Below are 22,916 nucleotides of genomic sequence, written 5' to 3'. Positions count from 1 at the left end.
CGTTAAGTTCGTGATCATTAAGGCTCGAATCGTTAAGCTCGTTAAGAATAACGAGCTAAAATCATTGTTCGGCTCGACTCGTTATGTTCTTACGAGCGCTCGCGAGCAGCTCTTTAAGGATCGTTAAGGATGCAATGCAAAGAAAACATGTGTGCATTGCGTGGTGCGGAAGAGCGGAAGCATAGGTTTTTAGATCCTACTATAGGAGTTTCAAGCATGGTTAAAGAGCACTATTTTGTTTGACCCCTTCCTGCCAAATATTTGAGATAACTAAAGTGACTCGCAATCAAAACTGGGTGGCTCGATTCTACCCCCAAACGGTCATATTTTGATGGGCTATAAAAGGGGCCTTCTTCCCCATTGTTCTTAAGGTTCTTAGGCACGTTTTTTACCACCATTGTTGATCTTCTTGAGCTTGCTTCCTCTCCATTCCCTCCTATGATTCTTGCATATTCTTGGAGGATTTGAAAGAGGAGATCTAGATCTACAACCTCATCCAATCCATTCCTCCTTCTAAGTGATAGGAGTCATTTGTTGATTTCTTCCATTGTTCTTCCTCTCTAATCTCATCCTAACATTTGTTGGTTTGGTGGGATTTGAGTGCGAAGAATTTGAACACCTCTAGTGTTCTTGCTTTGCATCATTGCATAGTGTTGAGCTCTCCACCATAATTAGTTCGAGTGAGAGACTGTGAGCTTGTTACTCTTGGAGGGAGACCTCCTATTTGGCTTGGCGGTTGGTGCTCCGGTGATCTCTTCTAGGAAGATTGTGAAGAGGCCCGGGCTTCTCCGTCGTGGAGCTTGTGAAGTGGTCTTGGAGCTTGCCATCTCCGGAGAGGAGGAAAAGCTAGCCATAAGGAGAGGGCCATTATCCTTCGTGGGTTTGGCTCGGAGAAGAAGGTGAGCCTTCGTGGTGTTGGGAAATCCTTCGTGGGATCCCCACCTCTCCAAACGTGACGTACCTTCTTGCAAAGGAAGGGAACACGGGAATACATCTTCGTCTCCGCGTGCCTCGATTATTTCTATACCCGAGTTTACTTTTTTTGTGATAGCCATCGAGCTTGAAGTACATATATATTGCTATCACTTGTGATACATATATCTTGTGCCTATCTTACTTATATCTAGTTGTTGTTGTTGCACTTAGTTGAGCCTAGCATATCTAGGTTTTGTGCTTGTAAAATAAACGTTAGTTTAATTCCGCATTCTTACAAGCCAAATCCGTAAGAGTTTTTAAAACGACTATTCACCCTCCTCCAGGCGATATCTCGTCCTTTCACGAAGGCACCACAAAATTTCTCACATGCGCCTAATAAGTACTGCCAGCAGAGCGCCTTACTTCTGACGAGTTTTGCGCGCATCAGTGACTAAAAGTCTTTTCTAACAAGGTTAGGTTGTAAGGTGACTTTCTGTCGCAGTAGGGGTTTAAGCGCCTGCTGGTGACAATTTTGCACACATAACCATTTAAATAGAAACAAGCACAAAATAGAAAATAACTGTCTTGAGTATTTCTTGGTGGTGGTCCGAGATGATGTAAAGCTCGCTATTGGGCTCAATAAACTTAGTCCTCACTAGATGCATGAACCACTTTCAATTGTTGTTAGGAAACGGCTAAGGACTTTGGCTCCACCTGGAACGGAGCCGTGCTACTGAGCTTGGCTCCGCCTGAGACGACGTTGTGCTTATGAGCTTGGCTCCATCCTGGACGGAGCCATGCTATTGAGTTTGGCTCCACCTGCAATGGCGCTGTGCTTCTCAGCTTGGCTCCACATGGGACAGAGCCATGCTACTGAATATGGCTCCATCTTGTGTGGAGCCGAGCAAAATGTTATTTTGTGAAATCTTTTTAAAACCAGGTTATTTTGTGAGATTTTTCTAAATTTAGGTTAATTTTGTTAAAATCGACTCCTCGTACAAAGATCCATCCGTGAGGCCATGACCGCGCATGAGATCAGCGCGACAGCTTCGTTTTTGGACGTACGCGGCGTAGTGTAGGAGTACCGTACCACACATCTGACGGTTCCGCGTCTATTCGTAGTGACGCGAGCGGCATGGGCGACGGCGAAGTCCGACGTCCTCCGGTCGTAGCGATGCTGCCGAGATGCTGACGACTGGACGGCCCATCGTCCTTTGCGCCTTCGTCACGGGTGCATCATGCACGGCTGCCACGGCTGGGACAAACAACAGAGAGCAAAGCAATGCAAGCCGAATCCTCTTTTATTTTTTTTCAAAGAAAAAAAGGGAAAAGAAAAGGGCAACGTTTTCGTGAAGAACAAAAGGGTGGCGATCGCCCTCGCCTATGTTTCGCCTTTATTCTCTTCTCCAATCTCCATGCAATGGCGTAGCTGTCTGGTTTGGTTTAGGATTCCACTTCATGCAAGGGGCTCGGCGGATCTGCTTGTCGCAAGCTCGATGCCTCGATCGCTCTCGTCGATTCCTTGCTGGCTTCGAAGCTCCAAGGACGCTGCGCTTCGCGAGGTTTTGTATTCTCCTTCTTTGCTCAACTCGTTTGAAAGGGAAATAATGGAAGCCATCGATAAAGTTCAAAACAAGAGTTGATTTTTTTATTTATAAAGAGAATATATTAATATCATGAAGATAGGAAATACACCCAAGTTCAGCAACAACGTAATATTCTAATGGTAGTACGGATGCACATAACTAAAAAAGAGGAAAAAAAACTAAAAAATAATGGTACAAGAGGTGATAGGCTTTCTCATATTTTTTTATGTACTCTTCATCGCTGCCGACAAACGACCTTGTATCCAAAGAGGCCCACTTGGCTTAGCTTTGGGGAGATCGATTTGAACATAATTTGACGTCATATCCAACTATCCGTCAATGTGGCCGCACTCCGCTCTACCTCCATATGAACATAACTAGTGGTTGGGGCGCCCCATGGGGCGCCTCCTAGCAGGTCTGGTGCGGCCTAATCCTCTGCCTGATTTGTTGTTTTTCCCAGGCACCATTTATATTTCTTTCTACCATGGAAATGAGTCAGTTAAAACTTGGAAGTAAACTGTATGCACCCCTTATCCGACCTAGACCATGAAGCAAAAAAAAAAAAAAAAAAAGCATAGCTTACAACAGCAATCAACCATCTCAGAAAACAACTATTTTGTGATGATGTAAACCATATACATAGCACCATACATATATACAAACTTGAAGAGTCATCAGTGCAAGATTGCATCGTTTCTCCTACCATCAGTTTACCATTTTAACTAATCAATCAAGAATGTATCGCTTATTACACCCCCTTTTTACTGTGACAATCCCCTCAAGCAGGTAGGACTGAGAAGTCATGAATCTTTTATTTATTAACTAAGTCTACACTCTCCAACTCATTACATATCTACATTGCAAAGACAAAGGCTGCTAGCCAACAGAGTATTCAATCTCCTAAATTTTGGCACATCTAATTTACTCATCTGGCTAGAAGATAATCATAGTCCTCTGCAGCTGAAATTGATGTATCCAGAAGCTACAACAGATGCTCGTGTCAATTAGAACTTTTATCTTTGGCTTGTGCATAAACACAGAAGTATCACAGTTCAATACTTAAGCTGCAAAAGAACTCGCCAGCATCCAATTAAAACTACTTTCACAAAAACATAGACAAATGCTGGAAATGCACATGTAAATGCTGGAAATGCACATGTCAATAAACCTGGTTGTACCATTAGAGCAAATAGATAAAATGCTACCATAGTAGTACTACATTTATGCTTGAATTCGGGCATATTCTGAAGATGAAATGACTATATTGCATGTTAAATGATTTAACCAACTAAAATAAATTTAGATCCATGCAAACATTAATTTATGTCTTAGTAAGAACCAATATTTAATAGCAAAATCCAAGAAAAGAATGCTTTTCATTTCAGAGTCACTTATGTAACAAGTTACGAAAATTGCTACTCCATACTTACTAACATGTGGATTCTGGAATTCTAAAGTAAACAACCATGATATCTGCTTACGCGAGGCCACTGGATCATACATTTGATTAAACAAATGTACTGTTAACCTCCTAGCTTCTTTCTTCATGCTCATGGCCAAGAAGAAATAGAAATTGTGATAAATTCATAATTAAAAAGAGATTATATGTACCTAGAATTTCAATTTACGCTGTCCACTAACCCAATATAATTCTCAGATTTGTTCTTGACAATACTTTATGTAGTTATAAATACAAAAGACTTTTGGCTCTTAGGCTGTTTCCAAGTAATATGTGACTCCTATACCAAATTCAGAAGTAAAAATAACTGAAGGAAGCCAATATCCTCATGATCAGTAGGCTTCAGTCTGAACCAGTAAAATTAACTTAAACATGATACCTAAACATGCCATGTATGAACCTCAGTTCAGTATACCTGCTGAAAGGACGGTGATCCTCCAGGTATTCAGAACTCATGTTATATAGCCTTCAACAGATATTCAGAACTATTATGCCTACAAAAACCAACAATCGATCATCTCAAGTTGAGAGAGAGGTGACCAAACGAAAAATACCTTGAAAAGCCAATCCACCTATTAATTAAGAGAATAGTAAAGATTAGCAAAAAAGTCCTTAATGTCCAGCTACCGCTACCGCCCGAGGTCCAGACGATCTAGGGAACTTCTCAACCATGCGCTCAGAATCGGAGCTGCCCCAACCCCATGCTCGGGCCTTCATATTGGCCTTGGCAGTGCCGTTCCTGGCGACGATTCCAAGTCGTGGTAGTTCAGTGGTCATCATGATAAAAGCATTACGGCACAAAGAAACATTATAATTGAAAAATACATCTAACTCTTATTGGGAAAATTATAGCATTTTGCTTACCCGAGAATGGTGATACTGGCATCAGACTATCTGAGCAGTGTGTTACAGGTGCCCAGCCAACAGTACAGTTGCGGTTGTGTTACATACTTACATAGGAAGGGGAGCACACTTTGGTTACAGCCGCAATCTGCAGATATGCCAAGAATATGAACTTATTTATTCAGAATCATGGCCAGAATCAGCAAAACTATGTAATTCTGAAAAAATAGCAAAGATCAGACAAATTAGTTCCTTTATTGACATATTTGCTACCACAAATGTTTCCACTATGTAATGGATAATATGAAGGCATCTACCAACACTAATTTTTCTATCCATTTCTTCTCATTGAGGTTATTGCCCACTACTTTTTTGCTTTACAGATATTGCAGCAGGGTAAGGATCAAACGATGCATTGGTGAAATCCCCTAACATCTGTTCAGATTGTATGACCATGTGGATCTACCATTTATATATAATGTATTATACTTCACATCAGAGGGACTACCTCCTTACAAGTATACATACTCCCATGTAATCCTGGATCCTATATAATGCAATTGCAAGTATCTTTACGTCCCTATGAAAAGCTAAGTAGGAGAGTTTATTACAAATTGAGCAACATCCTGCTGCTGACATAAATCTTTTTTTTTTCACTTGTTCAACAGAGTAGATTTGGGACATTAGTGTAGTACAAATAGTTCATATAGCTCTCAGCCAACAACAACTACATAATTCAGTGACAAGATTAAACAAGTTTACCAAAACAATGTTAGATCAGATTTTTTTATGTATACACGATCCATGGCTCATTAATCTTATTTGTACATCCGAAATGCGACCTCATCCAACTTTGTATGAACAAAATGAACATATCATCAATGTCGTTAAAAATGTACCTCAATAAAAGAATTCATTCTTTCCCAGGGCATAGCTAGCAGCATGGTATTTACCTGGTCACGTATCTTCCAGCCGGATGAATGTCCAGGAACTCGGCCAGACCATCAATCTCTTCTGGCTTGTTGAAACATCCTAGAACATCCATAAAAAAAAGCAGGAAGTAAAAAAATTCATAATTCAGAAGAAATTACAGATGATTGCACCGTTTATTACCACCTACTTAATGGTACTGTCTCGAGCGCCTTTCTCCCGATGTCATCACCAAATTTCACGGTAGTGTCAGACATGACCCAGCTAGGCACGACCGTGTTTACCTGTAAAACCAAGCAGGCAATTTCTTATCAGGGAAAAGAACAATGACGAGCAAAGTACTCCTACATGTAAATTATGATCTCGGACTGTACCTCGGATGAAGCTCATGATCATCTCGAGCCAGTATATCTTCCACTGATGATAACCAAATCCTCTCGAAGCCTCCTTTCGGGTCTGCTGTTTGGACATCAAGATGGTCTTAATTATCTCTTCCACACAAAAGGAAATATGAGCAAAGTGTGTTTGAAAAAAACAAAGTGATCTATGCTCTCACCAATTATGTTGAAATTGCGATGCTCCTCCCCATCTTGTGTGGTTGGGGGAGAGCTGGGTCGCCCGGAATCCTAAAATTTGTGTTCATCAGCATGTTGTTCCCAGATAAACATAACAGGTAAAGTTCATTCTTACTTTTGCAGCAAAACTGAGCATCTACGCAAACATCTAGTTATGAAGAATGTATAAACATGGAAATATTAACCAAAATAATTCAGTGCAAAATATCCAGCAGCAAGATAGAGAAGCATCCTTACATGCAAGCTGTAGTCCACGGAAGGATCTCGGATTCTTCGGCACGAGAGCATTTCTTGGCAAACGCGGCCACGGCTCGCACCTCCACCCGGAGCTTCTCCTTGGAGTGCCCACGGACCAGCCCACCACCTCTTCGGCTCAACTGCGATTATACCTCGTCGTGAACACCGCTGCCATACAAGTCCGTCGCCCTGCAACATCCTGAAGTCGCTGGAGCACACCCCGTCCTCCTAGGTTGTGTGGTCGGAGAAGTTGCAGTTTCCGCAATCCTCAGTCCACCCCCACGAGGGCATGCTCTCCTCCTCATCCTCTGACTCGGAGTAGCTGCCGAATATCCCGAGTGGCGCATGGAGGCTGAGTATCCCGAGCGGCGGTCATCCATACCGGTAGCGGCAGGCTTTTGGGGGAGAAGAGGGCGACGCACCGCTGGTTGTACAGAGATGGGTTCCTCGGCGCTGCCGCTGAGATCTGCGCCAGCGGCGGCCGTTGCGCCAGTGTAGACCTCGCGGCTCTCGGCCCGGCTTGTGGCGGCGATGGTGCCTGCCGACTCAGGCACTCAGCCGCCGACACTCCTCGGTGACAACATCGTGGTCAAAGCAAACGCCGTTCGCCGTTCCCCGCTGCCCCGCTGCCACACAGGATCCCGCCGCCACACAGGAGCCCGTCGTTCCCCGCCGCCGGCTGCCCGCTCGTCGTGCTATTCCCGGTAGCCGCCGCCAGGAAGGAAGAGATCGACGGAAGAGAGAATAGGTTTTGGGAGGAAGAGTGTGGCAAGCGAAAGGAAAAGGTTCGGCCAGGCTATTTTTTTCTATTCGCTCGCTTGCAGTACATGTGAAGACTTGGGCAGTACAACGTACAAACAGGGTAGTACATCTGAGTCCTAATTTTTTTCTGCCCAACGCCAGCGCGCCACGTGGATAGCCCAGCCATGCCGCTAGGGTGCTCGCACTTGCTTGTTCTCCATTTGTGTTTTCTTGGTTATTTATTTTAGTGCCCTGCTATCGCTTACACTACTTCTATGGGTGGTAACTTTTCTCGCTTTTACCCTCGGAAATTGTCCACACATACTGTTTCCGTCCAGTCAACAACCCCTTTGATCATTATTGAACTAACAGATGGAACCCTTAGAGTAATGGTAATACTCTTTGATGGGCCGACCCAAAACTGATGGTGGTCTCTCTGACTGCTTAGTTTAGTCTCTTTTTTTGAAACGAGGCAAAAGCTTTGCCTTTCATTGATATAGGAGAAAAGAGTTGGCCCGTTTATAAGGAAAACAGGCCGAAAACCGTACAACACGACACCACACGCCAGCCCCGAGGCTGCGCTCCACACGGGTCGACGACCAACCAGGTCGACACCACACCTCAACGCAACGAGCGGAGGCGAAAGACCGGAGCCACCGCTCCAACTACCACACCGGCCCCGAGGCCGCGCCCCGCCTGGCCGAAGACGAATCCGCCTCCGCCAAAAAACCACCAAAACACTCCACAAGTCCCTTTGTCCGGTGGACATCCAAAACGAGGCCTCAAGAGGCAAAACGACGCAAGAGCGCCGCCCACGCCCGATCCCGCAAGGGATCTAGGGTTTCCCCCGGAGAACCCGAGCGGAGAACAAGAAACACCCGCTTCGACGACGCCTTCAAGAAGAATGCGGCGCCCACAGGCGTCACCGTCGTCGGTCCTGGCCGGCCGCCAAGACAGAGCTTTCGCCCAGCGAAGAATTCCAAGACCTCGTGCCCGCCCGCCAACAAGGACCGGCACCAAACCACCATCTCCAACCGGTAAGCCGTAGTCGCCGACGCGCAGAGGGCAGCACAGCCCGAAGCCAACGGAGAACCGCCGAAGATCACCGTGGGCGCCGCCGAACGCCACATAGAGGGACGCCGACAACACCGACACGGGGCTCGAGGACGACCGCCAAGTCCGCGAGACGTGAACACCCCGCACCAACCAAAGCCGCCACCGCACGCCCAAACTAGCCCGACAGGGCCCGGATCGGGCCCGCCCATCGCCGCAGCCCACCGGAACCAGCACCGCCGCCATGGCCTCCGGCTGGGTCCACCGCCCATGCTGCCAGCCCAGCCGTCGCACAGCCCAGCACCACGCCGCCGCGCCGCCCATCGCGGCCAAGATCGGGCCTGGATGGCCAGCGATTCCGCACGGCCACCAAGCGCCGCCCGCAGCCAGCCGCGCCCGTCGCCCTTCGCCACCGCGCCCGCCGCCGTCGCCGCGCCCGTTGCCGTCGCTGCGCCCGCCGACCGCCGCCGCGCCCGATCTCACCGGGGACGCGGGAGGGAAGAAAACCGCCCCGTCGCCACCTTCCCCGGGGAGCGCGCGGCTTTGCCGGCCCCCCTCCGGCGGCGGCGAGGCAGGGGAGCGAGGGGGAGGGGACCTAGGGGCGGCGGCGGCTAGGGTTCCCCCTCGGTCGCCAGAGGAGGGCGACGCGGGGGGGAGACGACTCTTCTCGTGAGTAGTATTTGCTTAGTTTAGTCTCACCTTGCTGTAAGAGATTAAGTTAGCATTTTCCATAGAACAAATATCAAGCGATTTAGAAGCAAAAAAAATCAAGCGATTCATATAATTTTGTAGAAATAAAATAAACGCTAAATTCTAAATCAAGAATAGCATGTCATATAACTTCCCAATAGCAACTTGTATTTGGGTTTCCAAAGATCCCCAACCTTAGGTGAGATCATGGATTCTCTATTGCACCTATCATTTTTTTTTTTGAAGAAATGATCGACTATGTAGTATCCAAAACCTGTTTGATGCATATTAATAGAGAAATCGCTACATTTGTTTTTTACAAAATAGCATTACTTCATACTACATTCATCACAATTAAGTAGGGGTTAAGTATCGACATCACTAAGGATTTCAATTTTATCTAATTGGGTAACTTTGTCATTTTCTTTTTCATTATTCGTCATTCTTAGAATGTAAGTATGAGTACTTTTAGAAAAGATGTAAATGAGGCGGCGGTTCTAAGAATATCACACAGGATGAAAAGACAAGCACCACTAAATCTGATCGCTATAACTTATTACATGATCAATCTCATCCAAATTTTCTCCACCCCATATCCCCATATTCCTACAGAGAACTAATCACACATGGCGATGAGAGATGAATAGATCGATGGCAATGGAGATTGTCTTGGTGATGATGGTGGTGATGACGGCGTAGAAATCCTCCTCTCTGGCCTGGAGATAGAGAACACTATGACTCCCCCGACGAAGATCATGATCGTGATCGTGGAAGCACTGTGTTGTGTTTTGCGAAGCACTCCGTCGCCCCGGGGAATCTTTTTTTTCCATATATGTAGGTCTGGGCGAAAGAAGGAGGCAAGGAGAGCCACGAGGCAGATGGGGCCCACGATCCCGCGACTGACCCATGTGGTCGCGCCACATGGCCTCCCCAACGCATTGTTGGTCTTCTGACCCGATTCTTCTTCCTTGCGGACTTCTCTAGGATAAAACCGTCCCTGTAATATTTTAGAAATTTATTTTCCTAGTTTCCTGCACGAAAAAATAGATTTTTTTTGCTAACAAGCATCAATCTGGATAATTGTATTCCAAGTACGGTGAGATTCTAGAGAAAACAATTAGAAAATTAATTTTGAAAGTAGATATATTTTGGATGTATCAGCTCCCCCAAGCTTGGTTTGTTGCTTGTCCTCAGACAATTCAAGTAGGAACGCATAAGCGATAAGAGAATTTGACATGAACTTTTCTTTAAGCATGCATTAATGATTAATAATAACAAGTGTTTATAGATCTCATCTTTAAGGAACACATAGATGATGATAGAACTAACACTCCAGCAATGTTCTTCATGATGTTATACAAGTCACCAAAGGTTGCGTCAAGCAGTGATACTCTCAATCTTGTAAATGCTTTCTTTGTGAGTTATCTCAACACGGTATTCCTGCATTTATAATTTCATGATATATTTGTGTCATTTTTTTAATGTATTGTTCGAGATGAACTTATGCAGTGGCATTGTAAACACTGATTTTGATTCGTTGAATTTTTTGTTTTCAAAGGCTTGTCTTTGTCTTGTAAGACCATCCACTATGTTGAAGAGATGCCATACATAGCAAAAAAAAAAGACATCGATTCCAAATCCTGAACTTTTTTTACTTGATGGCTATGAATCAACCCATTTACATGATTCGCATATTTCTGCTGACATATTGATGTTGTTCTCTACGATGTATGGAACCCACTCGATCCGCCCTTTGAACCATTTTTTTAGAACATAGTAGATGGTCTCAGCCTGTGTTTTTACTGCCTTTTTTTCTAACATTCACTTTCAAGTTAACATTTTTTTTTACTCTAGGATGACAATAAAACATATAAAGTGCTTTGGACCTAGTGAGATTTTATACTAAAATTTTGTACTTCTTTTGTCGTAATATAGTTTTAACAAATATATGTTGTATATTACTTATTTAGTATTGTTAAGTGTGCGATCAAGTTTCTATATGTTTATTATTTTTTCTTCTATTATATAGTTGAAAATATAATTGAGTTGATGCAATTTTTCGTTTAAGAGGTATTACCCTTAACGAGATATTAAAATATAGAGTCATAACTTAATTGTGAAATAGTACTAAAATGCAACCATATTATTTTGTGAATAGTCCTCTCTATGTAATATATATTAGAATAGACATTGATAGAGATTCCAAAGCATACACCCAACAAATAGATTAATAAGAGTGTGTGTGTATGATTAGATAAGAAAATTTATAGAAAATTCTAGAGCATAGATTAAACGATTCATTTGATCTTTTTTCGTGGTCAAATGATGTTTTAGAAGTTACAATGGTTCAATAATAAGTTGAAATATGTTAATGGTCTATAATTTCTATTGAAACAGGACCGCATTAAGTAATCACCCAAAAAATACAACAATTATGTGTTCTAGTACTTTTGCACACAAAGAATTTAATTATTTTATATTGTCACTACAATGCCACCTGTATCATATGACAAATACAGTTGGTCCATCAGTTTTCAAATAAGAAGTTATGCATGAAGTTAAACATGGAAATATATCTAACATAATTTTTAATACAACATCTAATTCACCCACACATGAAGACGGGCCAACTAAACCTAGGACCGCACAAAAACAGTTTGTTCTGATGTGGTATTAGTCCTTTCGTGTGCATTTTTATGTAAGTTGAAGTATACTTTCAGAATTTCTCCGGCTCTGGTTCTAACTAACTAAGGTTGGCCAGACTTGGGGTGATAAACGTCTTTTTTCAGGGCAACAAGGTGCTTCGCAGCTTGCTGTCATCTGCGTATTTAGTTTGGACCGATGACTTCACCATACACAACGTTATTAAGTGTCTAGAGGGGACAATATGTGGTTGGCTCACGGCACGCCGCCCGTGGATGCAGGAGGAAGAAGGCATCGATACCTGCGTGATGTTAAATGTTTATTTTTCAATTTCTGTAAAGATGTTTTTCTAAAAGTTCTGGTGTACTACTTCGGATCGGATTTAATCGACGCACCCTCCCGTCAAGCTCTCGTGTTGTATGTACAACTTCTACGTCGATTAGATCCGACCGAAGGAAGTATTTAATAATATGGCATTTGGCCTTTTGGCAAAATAAAATCAACTTGACTGCTCGTTTAATACGAGCGGACATGTACTTCCACCGAGAACTAGATACTGTTAGGTACCGAAAGACAACCTATAGTCACTTATATAATTTCATGGCAAATGGAGGGCATCGCTTTGTTCTTCTTCCAAGTGGCAGCGGGCGGCGCCAAGCGCGAGCACGGAAGATGCAGGTCGCAAGGTGCAACGTGGAATCTCTGTCTGACTTTTGAGCGAGGAGGAGGTAGAATCCGCTGCCATGGCGCCGAATCCCCTTCCAACGGCATAGGTTCTTTTCTCCCCATTTCACGGCCTTTTTTTGTGACGGGTAGCGTCGCCGTCCGGTCGAATCGACCCGCGGCCGGCCGGCCGGGTCCCTCGGCCTGCTGCCAGCCAGCTCGACGCAGCCTTCTCTCCTGGTTCTCCTCCTCCCTGTCGCTCCCGGACCCCGCCACCTACATCTCTGTAGTAGCTGTAGCTTCCACAGTCGAAGGAATTTCTTTTGGGACTATCTGAAAAGAATCGGGCAGGCGTGGACGCGCGCGGCTGACCAGACCCCAGGGAGCTTCGTTGAACATGACGAAATCTTAGAAGTCGTTTGAAAGCCAGGCTTTCATTTCGTTTGTAGTAGCATTTTGAAATGAATACATGTATTCATTTCATTTATATTGTAATTTTAGAAATAGACACTTGTTTGGTTGCCACAGGAATTATAAATGACAGCAGAATTCAATATTGAATTTGTAGAGGCTTCCATAAAGAATCGCAAATGACAGATCTCAGCTTGGAATCGTGTTTACCCATGAAGTCATTTTGCTAGAATTCCTAAATGAAATGATGGATCAATTCTGTGGCAACCAAACAACCCACGTATGGAATTTTAAAATGAATTCCAGGATTCCAGGCCCAAATGATGGATACCAAACGACCTAGGGTATCTCTAATCACGCCGTCGAAATATGCGGTCCGTACCCATTGCTAGCGACTTGACCCATTGATCATTCCATCGAGACGGGGTGACTGAAATTTGCGTCTCGGATGTCTTTAGATAAATGCTACGCAGTCGCGTCGCGTGACCTCTCACTTCTCCCACGGAACCACATGGCAGTGACCTGGCTTGATGCATCTTCTCAACCGACGCGATCCAAGGCTGAACCCAAGCATAATAACTATTGGGAAAGGGCAACCGCGTCGATAGACACGCAGACTCATAAACCACCTCGGAAGAGCAACTACAACCCTCTTCAATTTTTGTGTCGACATTCATCTCGGCTCATAAAAGCCCTACGTCTATGTGTTCAGATCTTCAACCGGCCGCCGCCATTCATCTCTGCGACTGAAGCGCCATGAGCAACCTCTCTTTGCCATCGGACTCCGAAAGCTAGGGCAAACCGCCGAGATGGAGACATTGATAGGAAAGAACTGCCACGCCGAGCAGCTCTAGCTCCCCACCGAGCGACAACCTGGAGGAGGAGGGCGACACCATCGCCGATGATGGCCGGGAGGAGGTGGGGGATGCCTCATCGACAACGACTAGGAGGAGGGGGACATCGTCACCGACGACTGCCGGAAGTATTAGCCAGAAGAGACCATGTGGGCACGGCTGGAGGCGGAGGGCCGAGCGAAGGCGGAGGCGAAGGCGGATGCGCGATCGGCATATACCGATGACGAGGAAGACACTAAGGACGACTCGTTAAAGGGGGAGACGAGCTCTTCTGAAGAGGTGATGAGCAAGAAGCGCTCTATGAGGATGACGACACGTGACCCTCTAAGAATAAGTAGGTTGTTTATGTAATTTGTTTATAACCTAGTTTGAACATCTATTTTTGCAGCTCGTATATCAAATTTGTTTCAAATATTGCGCTACTTTGTTCTGTAGTTTGTTAGTGATTTTGGGTAGAGCACATGGCTGGCCTCGTCGGACAAAATCCGTCGGGCCGCTGGGCTACCCGTGACACAAACAAACAGCGTTGGCCTGTTGGCCTGGTGACCATTTCCGTATCCGTGATCTGACGTAAACGAACGTGCATGGTCACTTTTGGCGTCTGTTTTTTTTCAACCAGCTAAAGATATCCTTACATGAGAAAAAACCCAAAAGAAGTCCCCGATTTTGGTTAAAAGATTGTGCACGCACAATACATGTATAAGAGCATCTCTATCAGATATAGTATAATACAAAACTGCGAAACACGGATACTGGTGACCGCATCGCATTTTTACGGAGCGAAATCGCAGAAGAATAGAAACCATAAAGAAACGTGGAAACTTTCATGGAGCCGTCTATTTCTTTTTTTTGTCCCCAAATTCCGTCTTCATATCCCCACCCTATACACGTTTTCATATCCCCGCTCTTGCCTCTTTTTAAACAGAAGACTCGAGAGCGCAGCTTTAAATTAACAAAGCCATCAACCGGTCAGGGATTACAACGGGACACCGTAACACAAGGCCCTCCACACCACACCACACCACACAACACCATACCACACACTACGACCGAAAGATACAAGGAAGCACTCTGAGAAGCTTACAACACTACGCTACAGCACAGGCACACGCCTTGCAGAAGCGAAGACCGCCGCTCCATGGCACCAAGGACGCCAAACCAGCAGGGCACGACAAGTCACTGCCAGGGGCAGAGAGGAAGCCTTGAGCAAAGAGAAGAACCCAGGATAAAGAGCACTGTAAGGGTACATTGCCCCTATGTGTGGTTTTGGTAATTAATGACAACCTCTATGGACTAATGTTTTCATTGAGTTTTATATGTAGGAATATTCCATAGGTTCTACTTGTATTCCATGTGTTGGATTCAAGTATGGATGCCATGTAAATAAAGATACATCTTGTGTTTTGGCATCAAGATCATCGATTTGAAGACATATACGTGATATGATCAAGAAGAAGAAATGAAGATGGAGTTCTGTTGCCTACCAAAACCCACCGGCGAGCAGCGACGGGCAACACGGAGAGCCGGGAGGCTCCCAGGACTGCTGGTGGATCCTGGTCCCTCGGGCAACGGCCCGCAATGCTCCGGCACACGTCCCGGCTGATGCAAGGGCGTGCCACCCGACCTATACCTGGTCGGGAAGGTGATGGATTGCTTCGACTAGTTTCCTGCATGGCAAACACGTAAACATTAAATACGAGCCCCGATCGGCTCTTAGGTTGCCCTGTGGATCGGCTCAAAGAGCCGATTGCCCCATGGTTCACGTTGGATTTATGATGACATGGGGATCCTGCTTTATCAATATCGAGTTAAACCAATCTACGATAGTCTAGGGTTTTCACCGCATAACCGGAACATTGTCGAGGGTACTCCTCGCCAATGCCCTCCGATAGGGGCTTAGGGTTGACGGAATCCTGCAAGCTGACACGAGACATCGATTCACAGACAAGCGGGGAGAGCGATTTACCCAGGTTCGGGGCCCTCGATGAGGTAAAACCCTTACGTCCTGCCTGTCTGTTCTTGATTATGATGATAATGGGTTACAATGGGGTGCCGAATAGTTCGGCTGAGATCTCGTCGAGATGGCTATTGCTATGGTGACCTAGCTCTAAGATTTTTCTGGCTAAGATTGCTAAGATCGATTCCGTCCCTCGGCAGCCCCTCTCCTGGCCTTTATATAGGAGGCCAGGTCTCAAAGGGTCCTAACCGAGTACGACTAGGTTTACAGTAGTTTAGATCCAATCTTTCCTTGTTTGTTCGCTTCCTTGTCTTGCCCGTCAAGGAATCCTCTAGTGCGCCGACCTAGTGGCCCATCTCGCCTTCAGGTATCTTCATGGGCCTCCAATTTGTCAATATCAGATAGGGCAATACTGGTTACCCGAAGGGTAATGCCCACGTCAGTAGCCCCCTGATGTCTACGGGTGCTTCTATTCTTGTAGACAGTGTTGGGCCTCCAAGAGCAGAGGTTTGTAGAACAGCAGCAAGTTTCCCTTAAGTGGATCACCCAAGGTTTATCGAACTCAGGGAGGAAGAGGTCAAAGATATCCCTCTCATGCAACCACCGCAACCACAAAGCAAGAAGTCTCTTGTGTCCCCAACACACCTAATAGGTGCACTAGTTCGGCGAAGAGATAGTGAAATACGGGTGGTATGAATAAGTAGTAGCAACGGCACCAGAAAAGTGCTTTGCCCGAGACAAGTAAACAAGCAGTAGTAACGCAGCGATGAGTAACGCGAGTAAAACAAGTAAACAAGCAGCGATAGCGATATTTAAGAACAAGGCCTAGGGATTACACTTTCACTAGTGGACACTCTCAACATTGATCACATAACGAGAATAGATAAATGCATACTCTACACTCTTGTTGGATGATGAACACATTGCGTAGGATTACACGAACCCTCAATGCCGGAGTTAACAAGCTCCACAATAATGCTCATATTTTAGTAACCTTTAGTGTAAGATAGATCAAAAGACTAAACCAAGTACTAACATAGCATGCACACTCGTCACCTTCATGCATATGTAGGAGGAATAGATCACATCAATATTATCATAGCAATAGTTAACTTCGCAATCTACAAGAGATCATGATCATAGCATAAACCAAGTACTAACACGGTGCACACACTGTCACCTTTGCACACGTGCGGGAGGAATAAAACTACTTTAATAACATTGCTAGAGTAGCACATAGATAAATTGTGATACAAACACATTGCAATCATAAAGAGATATAAATAAGCACCTCACTATGCCATTCAACGGTGAATAAGTATTCCGTGAAATATAGCCTAAGAGACCCACACGGTGCACACACTTGTCACCTTTACACTCGTGGGACAAGGAGTCTCCGGAGATCACATAAGTAAAACTCACTTGACTAGCATAGTGACATCTAGATTACAAGCATCATCATATGAATCTCAATCATGTAAGGCAGCTCATGAGATTATTGTATTGAAGTACATAGGAGAGAGATGAACCACATAGCTACCGGTACAGCCCCGAGCCTCGATGGAGAACTACTCCCTCCTCATGGGAGCAGACGGCGGTGATGAAGATGGCGGTGGAGATGGCAGCGGTGTCGATGGAGAAGCCTTCCGGGGCACTTCCCCGCTCCGGCGGGGTGCCGGAACGAGAGACTCCTGTCCCCCGGATCTTGGCTTCGCGATGGCGGCGGCTCCGGAAGGTTTTCCGTATCGTGGTTCTTCGCCTCGGGGTTTTCGCGACGGAGGCTTTATATAGGCGAAGAGGCGGCGCGGAGGGTCGAAGGGGTGGCCACACCATAGGCCGGCGCGGCCGTGGGCCCGTGCCACGCCACCCTATCATGCGGGGGCCCGAGTGCCCCCCTCCGGTCCTTCCCGGGTGTTCGGATGCTTCCGGTGAAAATAGGAACCCGGGTCTTCGTTTCGTCCAATTCCGAGAATATTTCGTTACTAGGATTTACGAAACCAAAAACAGCAGAAAACGAGAACTGGCTCTTCGGCATCTTGTTAATAGGTTAGTTCCGGAAAATGCACGAATATGACATAAAGTGTGCATAAAACATGTAGGTATCATCAATAATATGGCATAGAACATAAGAAATTATCGATACGTCGGAGACGTATCAAGCATCCCCAAGCTTAGTTCCGCTCGTCCCGAGCGAGTAAAACGATAACAAAGATAATTTCTGAAGTGATATGCCATCATAACCTTGATCATACTATTTGTAAGCATATGTAGTGAATGCAGCGATCAAAAACAATGGTAATGACATGAGTAAACAAGTGAATCATAAAGCAAAGACTTTTCATGAATAGTACTTCAAGACAAGTATTAATAAGTCTTGCATAAGAGTTAACTCATAAAGCAATAAATCAAAGTAAAGGTATTTAAGCAACACTAAGGAAGATTAAGTTTCAGCGGTTGCTTTCAACTTGTAACATGTATATCTCATGGATAATTGTCAACATAGAGTAATATAACAAGTACAATATGCAAGTATGTAGGAATCAATGCACAGTTCACAAGTGTTTGCTTCTTGAGGTGGAGGGAAATAGGTGAACTGACTCAACATAAAAGTAAAAGAATGGTCCTTCAAAGAGGAAAGCATCGATTGCTATATTTGTGCTAGAGCTTTTATTTTGAAAACATGAAACAATTTTGTCAACGGTAGTAATAAAGCATATGAGTTATGTACATTATATCTTACAAGTTGCAAGTCTCATGCATAGTATACTAATAGTGCCCGCACCTTGTCCTAATTAACTTGGACTACCGGATCTTTGCAATGCACATGTTTTGACCAAGTGTCACAATGGGGTACCTCCATGCCGCCCGTACAAAGGTCTAAGGAGAAAGCTCGCATTTTGGATTTCTCGCTTTTGATTATTCTCAACTTAGACATCCATACCGGGACAACATGGACAACGAGATAATGGACTCCTCTTTAATGCATAAGCATGTGGCAACAATTATTATTCTCATATGAGATTGAGGATATATGTCCAAACTCGAAACTTCCACCATGAATCATGGCTTTAGTTAGCGGCCCAAAGTTCTTCTCTAACAATATGCATGCTCCAACCATGAAGGTGGTAGATCTCTCTTGCTTCGGACAAGACGGACATGCATAGCAACTCACATGATATTCAACAAAGAATAGTTGATGGCGTCCCCGAAACATGGTTATCGCACAACAAGCAACTTAATAAGAGATAAAGTGCATAAGTACATATTCAATACCACAATAGTTTTTAAGCTATTTGTCCCATGAGCTATATATTGCAAAGGTGAATGATGGAATTTTAAAGGTAGCACTCAAGCAATTTACTTTGGAATGGCGGATAAATGCCATGTAGTAGGTAGGTATGGTGGACACAAATGGCATAATGGTTGGCTCAAGTATTTGGGATGCATGAGAAGTATTCCCTCTCGATACAAGGTTTAGGCTAGCAAGGTTATTTGAAACAAACACAAGGATGAACGGTACAGCAAAACTCACATAAAAGACATATGGTAAAAATTATAAGACTCCATACCGTCTTTCTTGTTGTTCAAAACTCAATACTAGATGTTATCTAGACTCTAGAGAAACCAAATATGCAAACCAAATTAGCAAGCTCTAAGTGTTTCTTCATTAATGGGTGCAAAGTATATGATGCAAGAGCTTAAACATGAGCACAACAATTGCCAAGTATCAAATTATCCAAGACATTTTAGAGTTACTACATGTAGCATTTTCCAATTCCAACCATATAACAATTTAACGAAGACGAAACTTCGCCATGAATACTATGAGTAGAGCCTAAGGACATACTTGTCCATATGCTACAGCGGAGCGTGTCTCTCTCCCATAAAGTGAATGCTAGGATCCATTTTATTCAAACAAAACAAAAAACAAAAACAAACCGACGCTCCAAGCAAAGTACATAAGATGTGACGGAATAAAAATATAGTTTCGGGGAGGAACCTCGATAATGTTGTCGATGAAGAAGGGGATGCCCAAGGCATCCCCAAGCTTAGACGCTTGAGTCTTCTTAAAATATGCAGGGTGAACCACCGGGGCATCCCCAAGCTTAGAGCTTTCACTCTCCTTGATCATATTGTATCATACTCCTCTCTTGATCCTTGAAAACTTCCTCCACACCAAACTCGAAACAACTCATTAGAGGGTTAGTGCATAATAAAAATTCACATGTTCGGAGGTGACACAATCATTCTAAACACTTCCGGACATTGCATAAAGCTACTGGACATTAGTGGATCAAAGAAATTCATCCAACATAGCAAAAGAGGCAATGCGAAATAAAAGGCAGAATCTGTCAAAACAGAGCGGTCCGTAAAGATGGATTTTATTAGGCCACCAGACTTGCTCAAACGAAAATGCTCAAATTAAATGAAAGTTGCGTACATATCCGAGGATCATGCTCATAAATTGGCTTAATTTTCTGAGCTACCTACGAGGAGGTAGACCCAGATTCGTGACAAAAAAAGAAATCTGGAACTGCGCAGTAATCCAAATCTAGTACTTACTTTACTATCAAAGACTTTACTTGGCACAAAAAAACATAAAACTAAGATAAGGAGAGGTTGCTACAGTAGTAAACAACTTCCAAGACACAAATATAAAACAAAAATTCTGTAGCAAAATAACACATGGGTTATCTCCCAAGAAGTTCTTTCTTTATAGCCGTTAAGATGGGCTCAGCATTTTTAATGATGCACTCGCAAAAGATAGTATGTGAAGCAAAAGAGAGCATCAAGAGGCAAATTCAAAACATATTTAAGTCTAACATGCTTCCTATGCATAGGAATCTTGTAAATAAACAAGTTCATGAAGAGCAAAGTAACAAGCATAGGAAGATAAAACAAGTATAGCTTCAAAAATTTCAGCACATAGAGAGGTGTTTTAGTAACATGAAAATTTCTACAACCATATATTCCTCTCTCATAATAACTTTCAGTAGCAACATGAGCAAACTCAACAATATAACTATCACATAAAGCATTCTTATCATGAGTCTCATGCATAAAATTATTACTCTCCACATAAGCATAATCAATTTTATTAGTTGTAGTGGGAGCAAATTCAACAAAGTAGCTATCATTATTATTCTCATCAAGTGTAGGAGGCATAGTATAATCACAACAAAATTTACTCTCCATAGTAGGTGGCACCAAAAGACCACTATCATTATAATCATAAATAGGAGGCAAAGTATCATCAAAGAAAATTTTCTCCTCAATGCTTGGGGGACTAAAAAGATCATGAAAACCAGCCTTCCCCAAGCTTAGAACTCTCTATATCATTATCAACAATGGTGTTCAAAGCGTTCATACTAATATTACTACCAGAGCATGCAAATAAGATTCCATAGGTTTTTTAATTTTCGCATCAAACAATCCAAGTTTTAAATCAGGAAATAGAATAAGAAGCTCACTCTTGTACATTATGCCAAACTAGTGTAAACAAGAAACAAAAAGATGCAATTGCAGGATCTAAAGGAAATAGCTTCGAGCACACACACGACGGCACACGAAAAAGTACTTTACCCGGGACCGGAGTATGAGTGCCTTTTTACCTTTCCTCCCCGGCAACGGCGCCGGAAAATAGCTTGATGTCTACGGGTGCTTCTATTCTTGTAGACAGGTGTTGGGCCTCCAAGAGCGAGAGGTTTGTAGAACAGCAAGCAAGTTTCCCTTAAGTGGATCACCCAAGGTTTATCGAACTCGAGGAGGAAGAGGTCAAAGATATCCCTCTCATGCAACCCCGCAACCACAAAGCAAGAAGTCTCTTGTGTCCCCAACACACCTAATAGGTGCACTAGTTCGGCGAAGAGATAGTGAAATACAGGTGGTATGAATAAGTAGTAGCAACGGCACCGGAAAAGTGCTTTGCCCGGGACGATAAACAAGCGATAGTAACGCAGCAGTAGTAACGCAACGTAAAAGCAAGTAAACAAGCAGCGATAGCGATATTTAAGAACAAGGCCTAGGGATTACACTTTCACTAGTGGACACTCTCAACATTGATCACATAACAGAATAGATAAATGCATACTCTACACTCTTGTTGGATGATGAACACATTGCGTAGGATTACACGAACCCTCAATGCCGGAGTTAACAAGCTCCACAATAATGCTCATATTTTAGTAACCTTTAGTGTAAGATAGATCAAAAGACTAAACCAAGTACTAACATAGCATGCACTACTGTCACCTTCATGCATATGTAGGAGGAATAGATCACATCAATATTATCATAGCAATAGTTAACTTCGCAATCTACAAGAGATCATGATCATAGCATAAACCAAGTACTAACACGGTGCACACACTTGTCACCTTTGCACACGTGCGGGAGGAATAAAACTACTTTAATAACATTGCTAGAGTAGCACATAGATAAATTGTGATACAAACACATTGCAATCATAAAGAGATATAAATAAGCACCTCACTATGCCATTCAACGGTGAATAAGTATTCTGTGAAATATAGCCTAAGAGACCCACACGGTGCACACACCGTCACCTTTACACTCGTGGGACAAGGAGTCTCCAGGAGATCACATAAGTAAAACTCACTTGACTAGCATAGTGACATCTAGATTACAAGCATCATCATATGAATCTCAATCATGTAAGGCAGCTCATGAGATTATTGTATTGAAGTACATAGGAGAGAGATGAACCACATAGCTACCGGTACAGCCCCGAGCCTCGATGGAGAACTACTCCCTCCTCATGGGAGCAAGCAGCGGTGATGAAGATGGCGGTGGAGATGGCAGCGGTGTCGATGGAGAAGCCTTCCGGGGCACTTCCCCGCTCCGACAGGGTGCCGGAACAGAGACTCCGTCCCCCGGATCTTGGCTTCGCGATGGCGGCGGCTCCGGAAGGTTTTCCGTATCGTGGTTCTTCGCCTCAGGGTTTTCGCGACGGAGGCTTTATATAGGCGAAGAGGCGGCGCAGGAGGGTCGAAGGGGTGGCCACACCATAGGCTGGCGCGGCCAGGGCCCAGGCCGCGCCACCCTATCATCTGGGGGCCCAGTGCCCCCCTCTGGTCCTTCCCGGGTGTTCTGGATGCTTCCGGTGAAAATAGGAACCTGGGTCTTCGTTTCTTCCAATTCCGAGAATATTTCGTTACTAGGATTTCGAAACCAAAAACAGCGAGAAAACAGAACCGGCTCTTCCGCATCTTGTTAATAGGTTAGTTCCGGAAAATGCACGAATATGACATAAAGTGTGCATAAAACATGTATGTATCATCAATAATATGGCATAGAACATAAGAAATTATCGATACGTCGGAGACGTATCACCCCCGG

The 22,916-nt window shown here is 44.1% G+C and overlaps 1 protein-coding gene across 5 annotated transcripts; it reads right to left on the bottom strand.

The window, feature by feature from the left end:
• Window positions 1-3,182: 3,182 nt before the first annotated feature.
• LOC124650527 lies at window positions 3,183-7,002 on the bottom strand. Of its 5 annotated transcripts, XR_006987044.1 has the most exons (9): window positions 6,546-7,002; window positions 6,290-6,359; window positions 6,108-6,192; window positions 5,924-6,017; window positions 5,757-5,835; window positions 4,825-4,951; window positions 4,533-4,699; window positions 4,376-4,454; window positions 3,183-3,483 (listed from the first exon to the last, which is right to left on the bottom strand). XR_006987044.1 is itself a non-coding variant. In XM_047190039.1 (4 exons), the coding sequence occupies exons 1-4, from the start codon at window positions 6,741-6,743 to the stop codon at window positions 6,014-6,016; spliced, it is 357 nt and encodes a 118-aa protein (XP_047045995.1). In that variant the 5' UTR covers window positions 6,744-7,002; the 3' UTR covers window positions 5,847-6,013. The 5 variants fall into 5 exon arrangements, 1 of the variants encoding a protein (XP_047045995.1); XR_006987043.1 differs by having other exon boundaries at window positions 4,376-4,699; XR_006987042.1 differs by having other exon boundaries at window positions 3,183-4,454.
• Window positions 7,003-22,916: the final 15,914 nt, after the last annotated feature.

Source organism: Lolium rigidum, chromosome 4 (genome assembly GCF_022539505.1).
Source record: "Lolium rigidum isolate FL_2022 chromosome 4, APGP_CSIRO_Lrig_0.1, whole genome shotgun sequence".
NCBI lineage: Eukaryota > Viridiplantae > Streptophyta > Magnoliopsida > Poales > Poaceae > Lolium > Lolium rigidum.
This window is presented reverse-complemented; position numbering and strand designations above follow the sequence as displayed.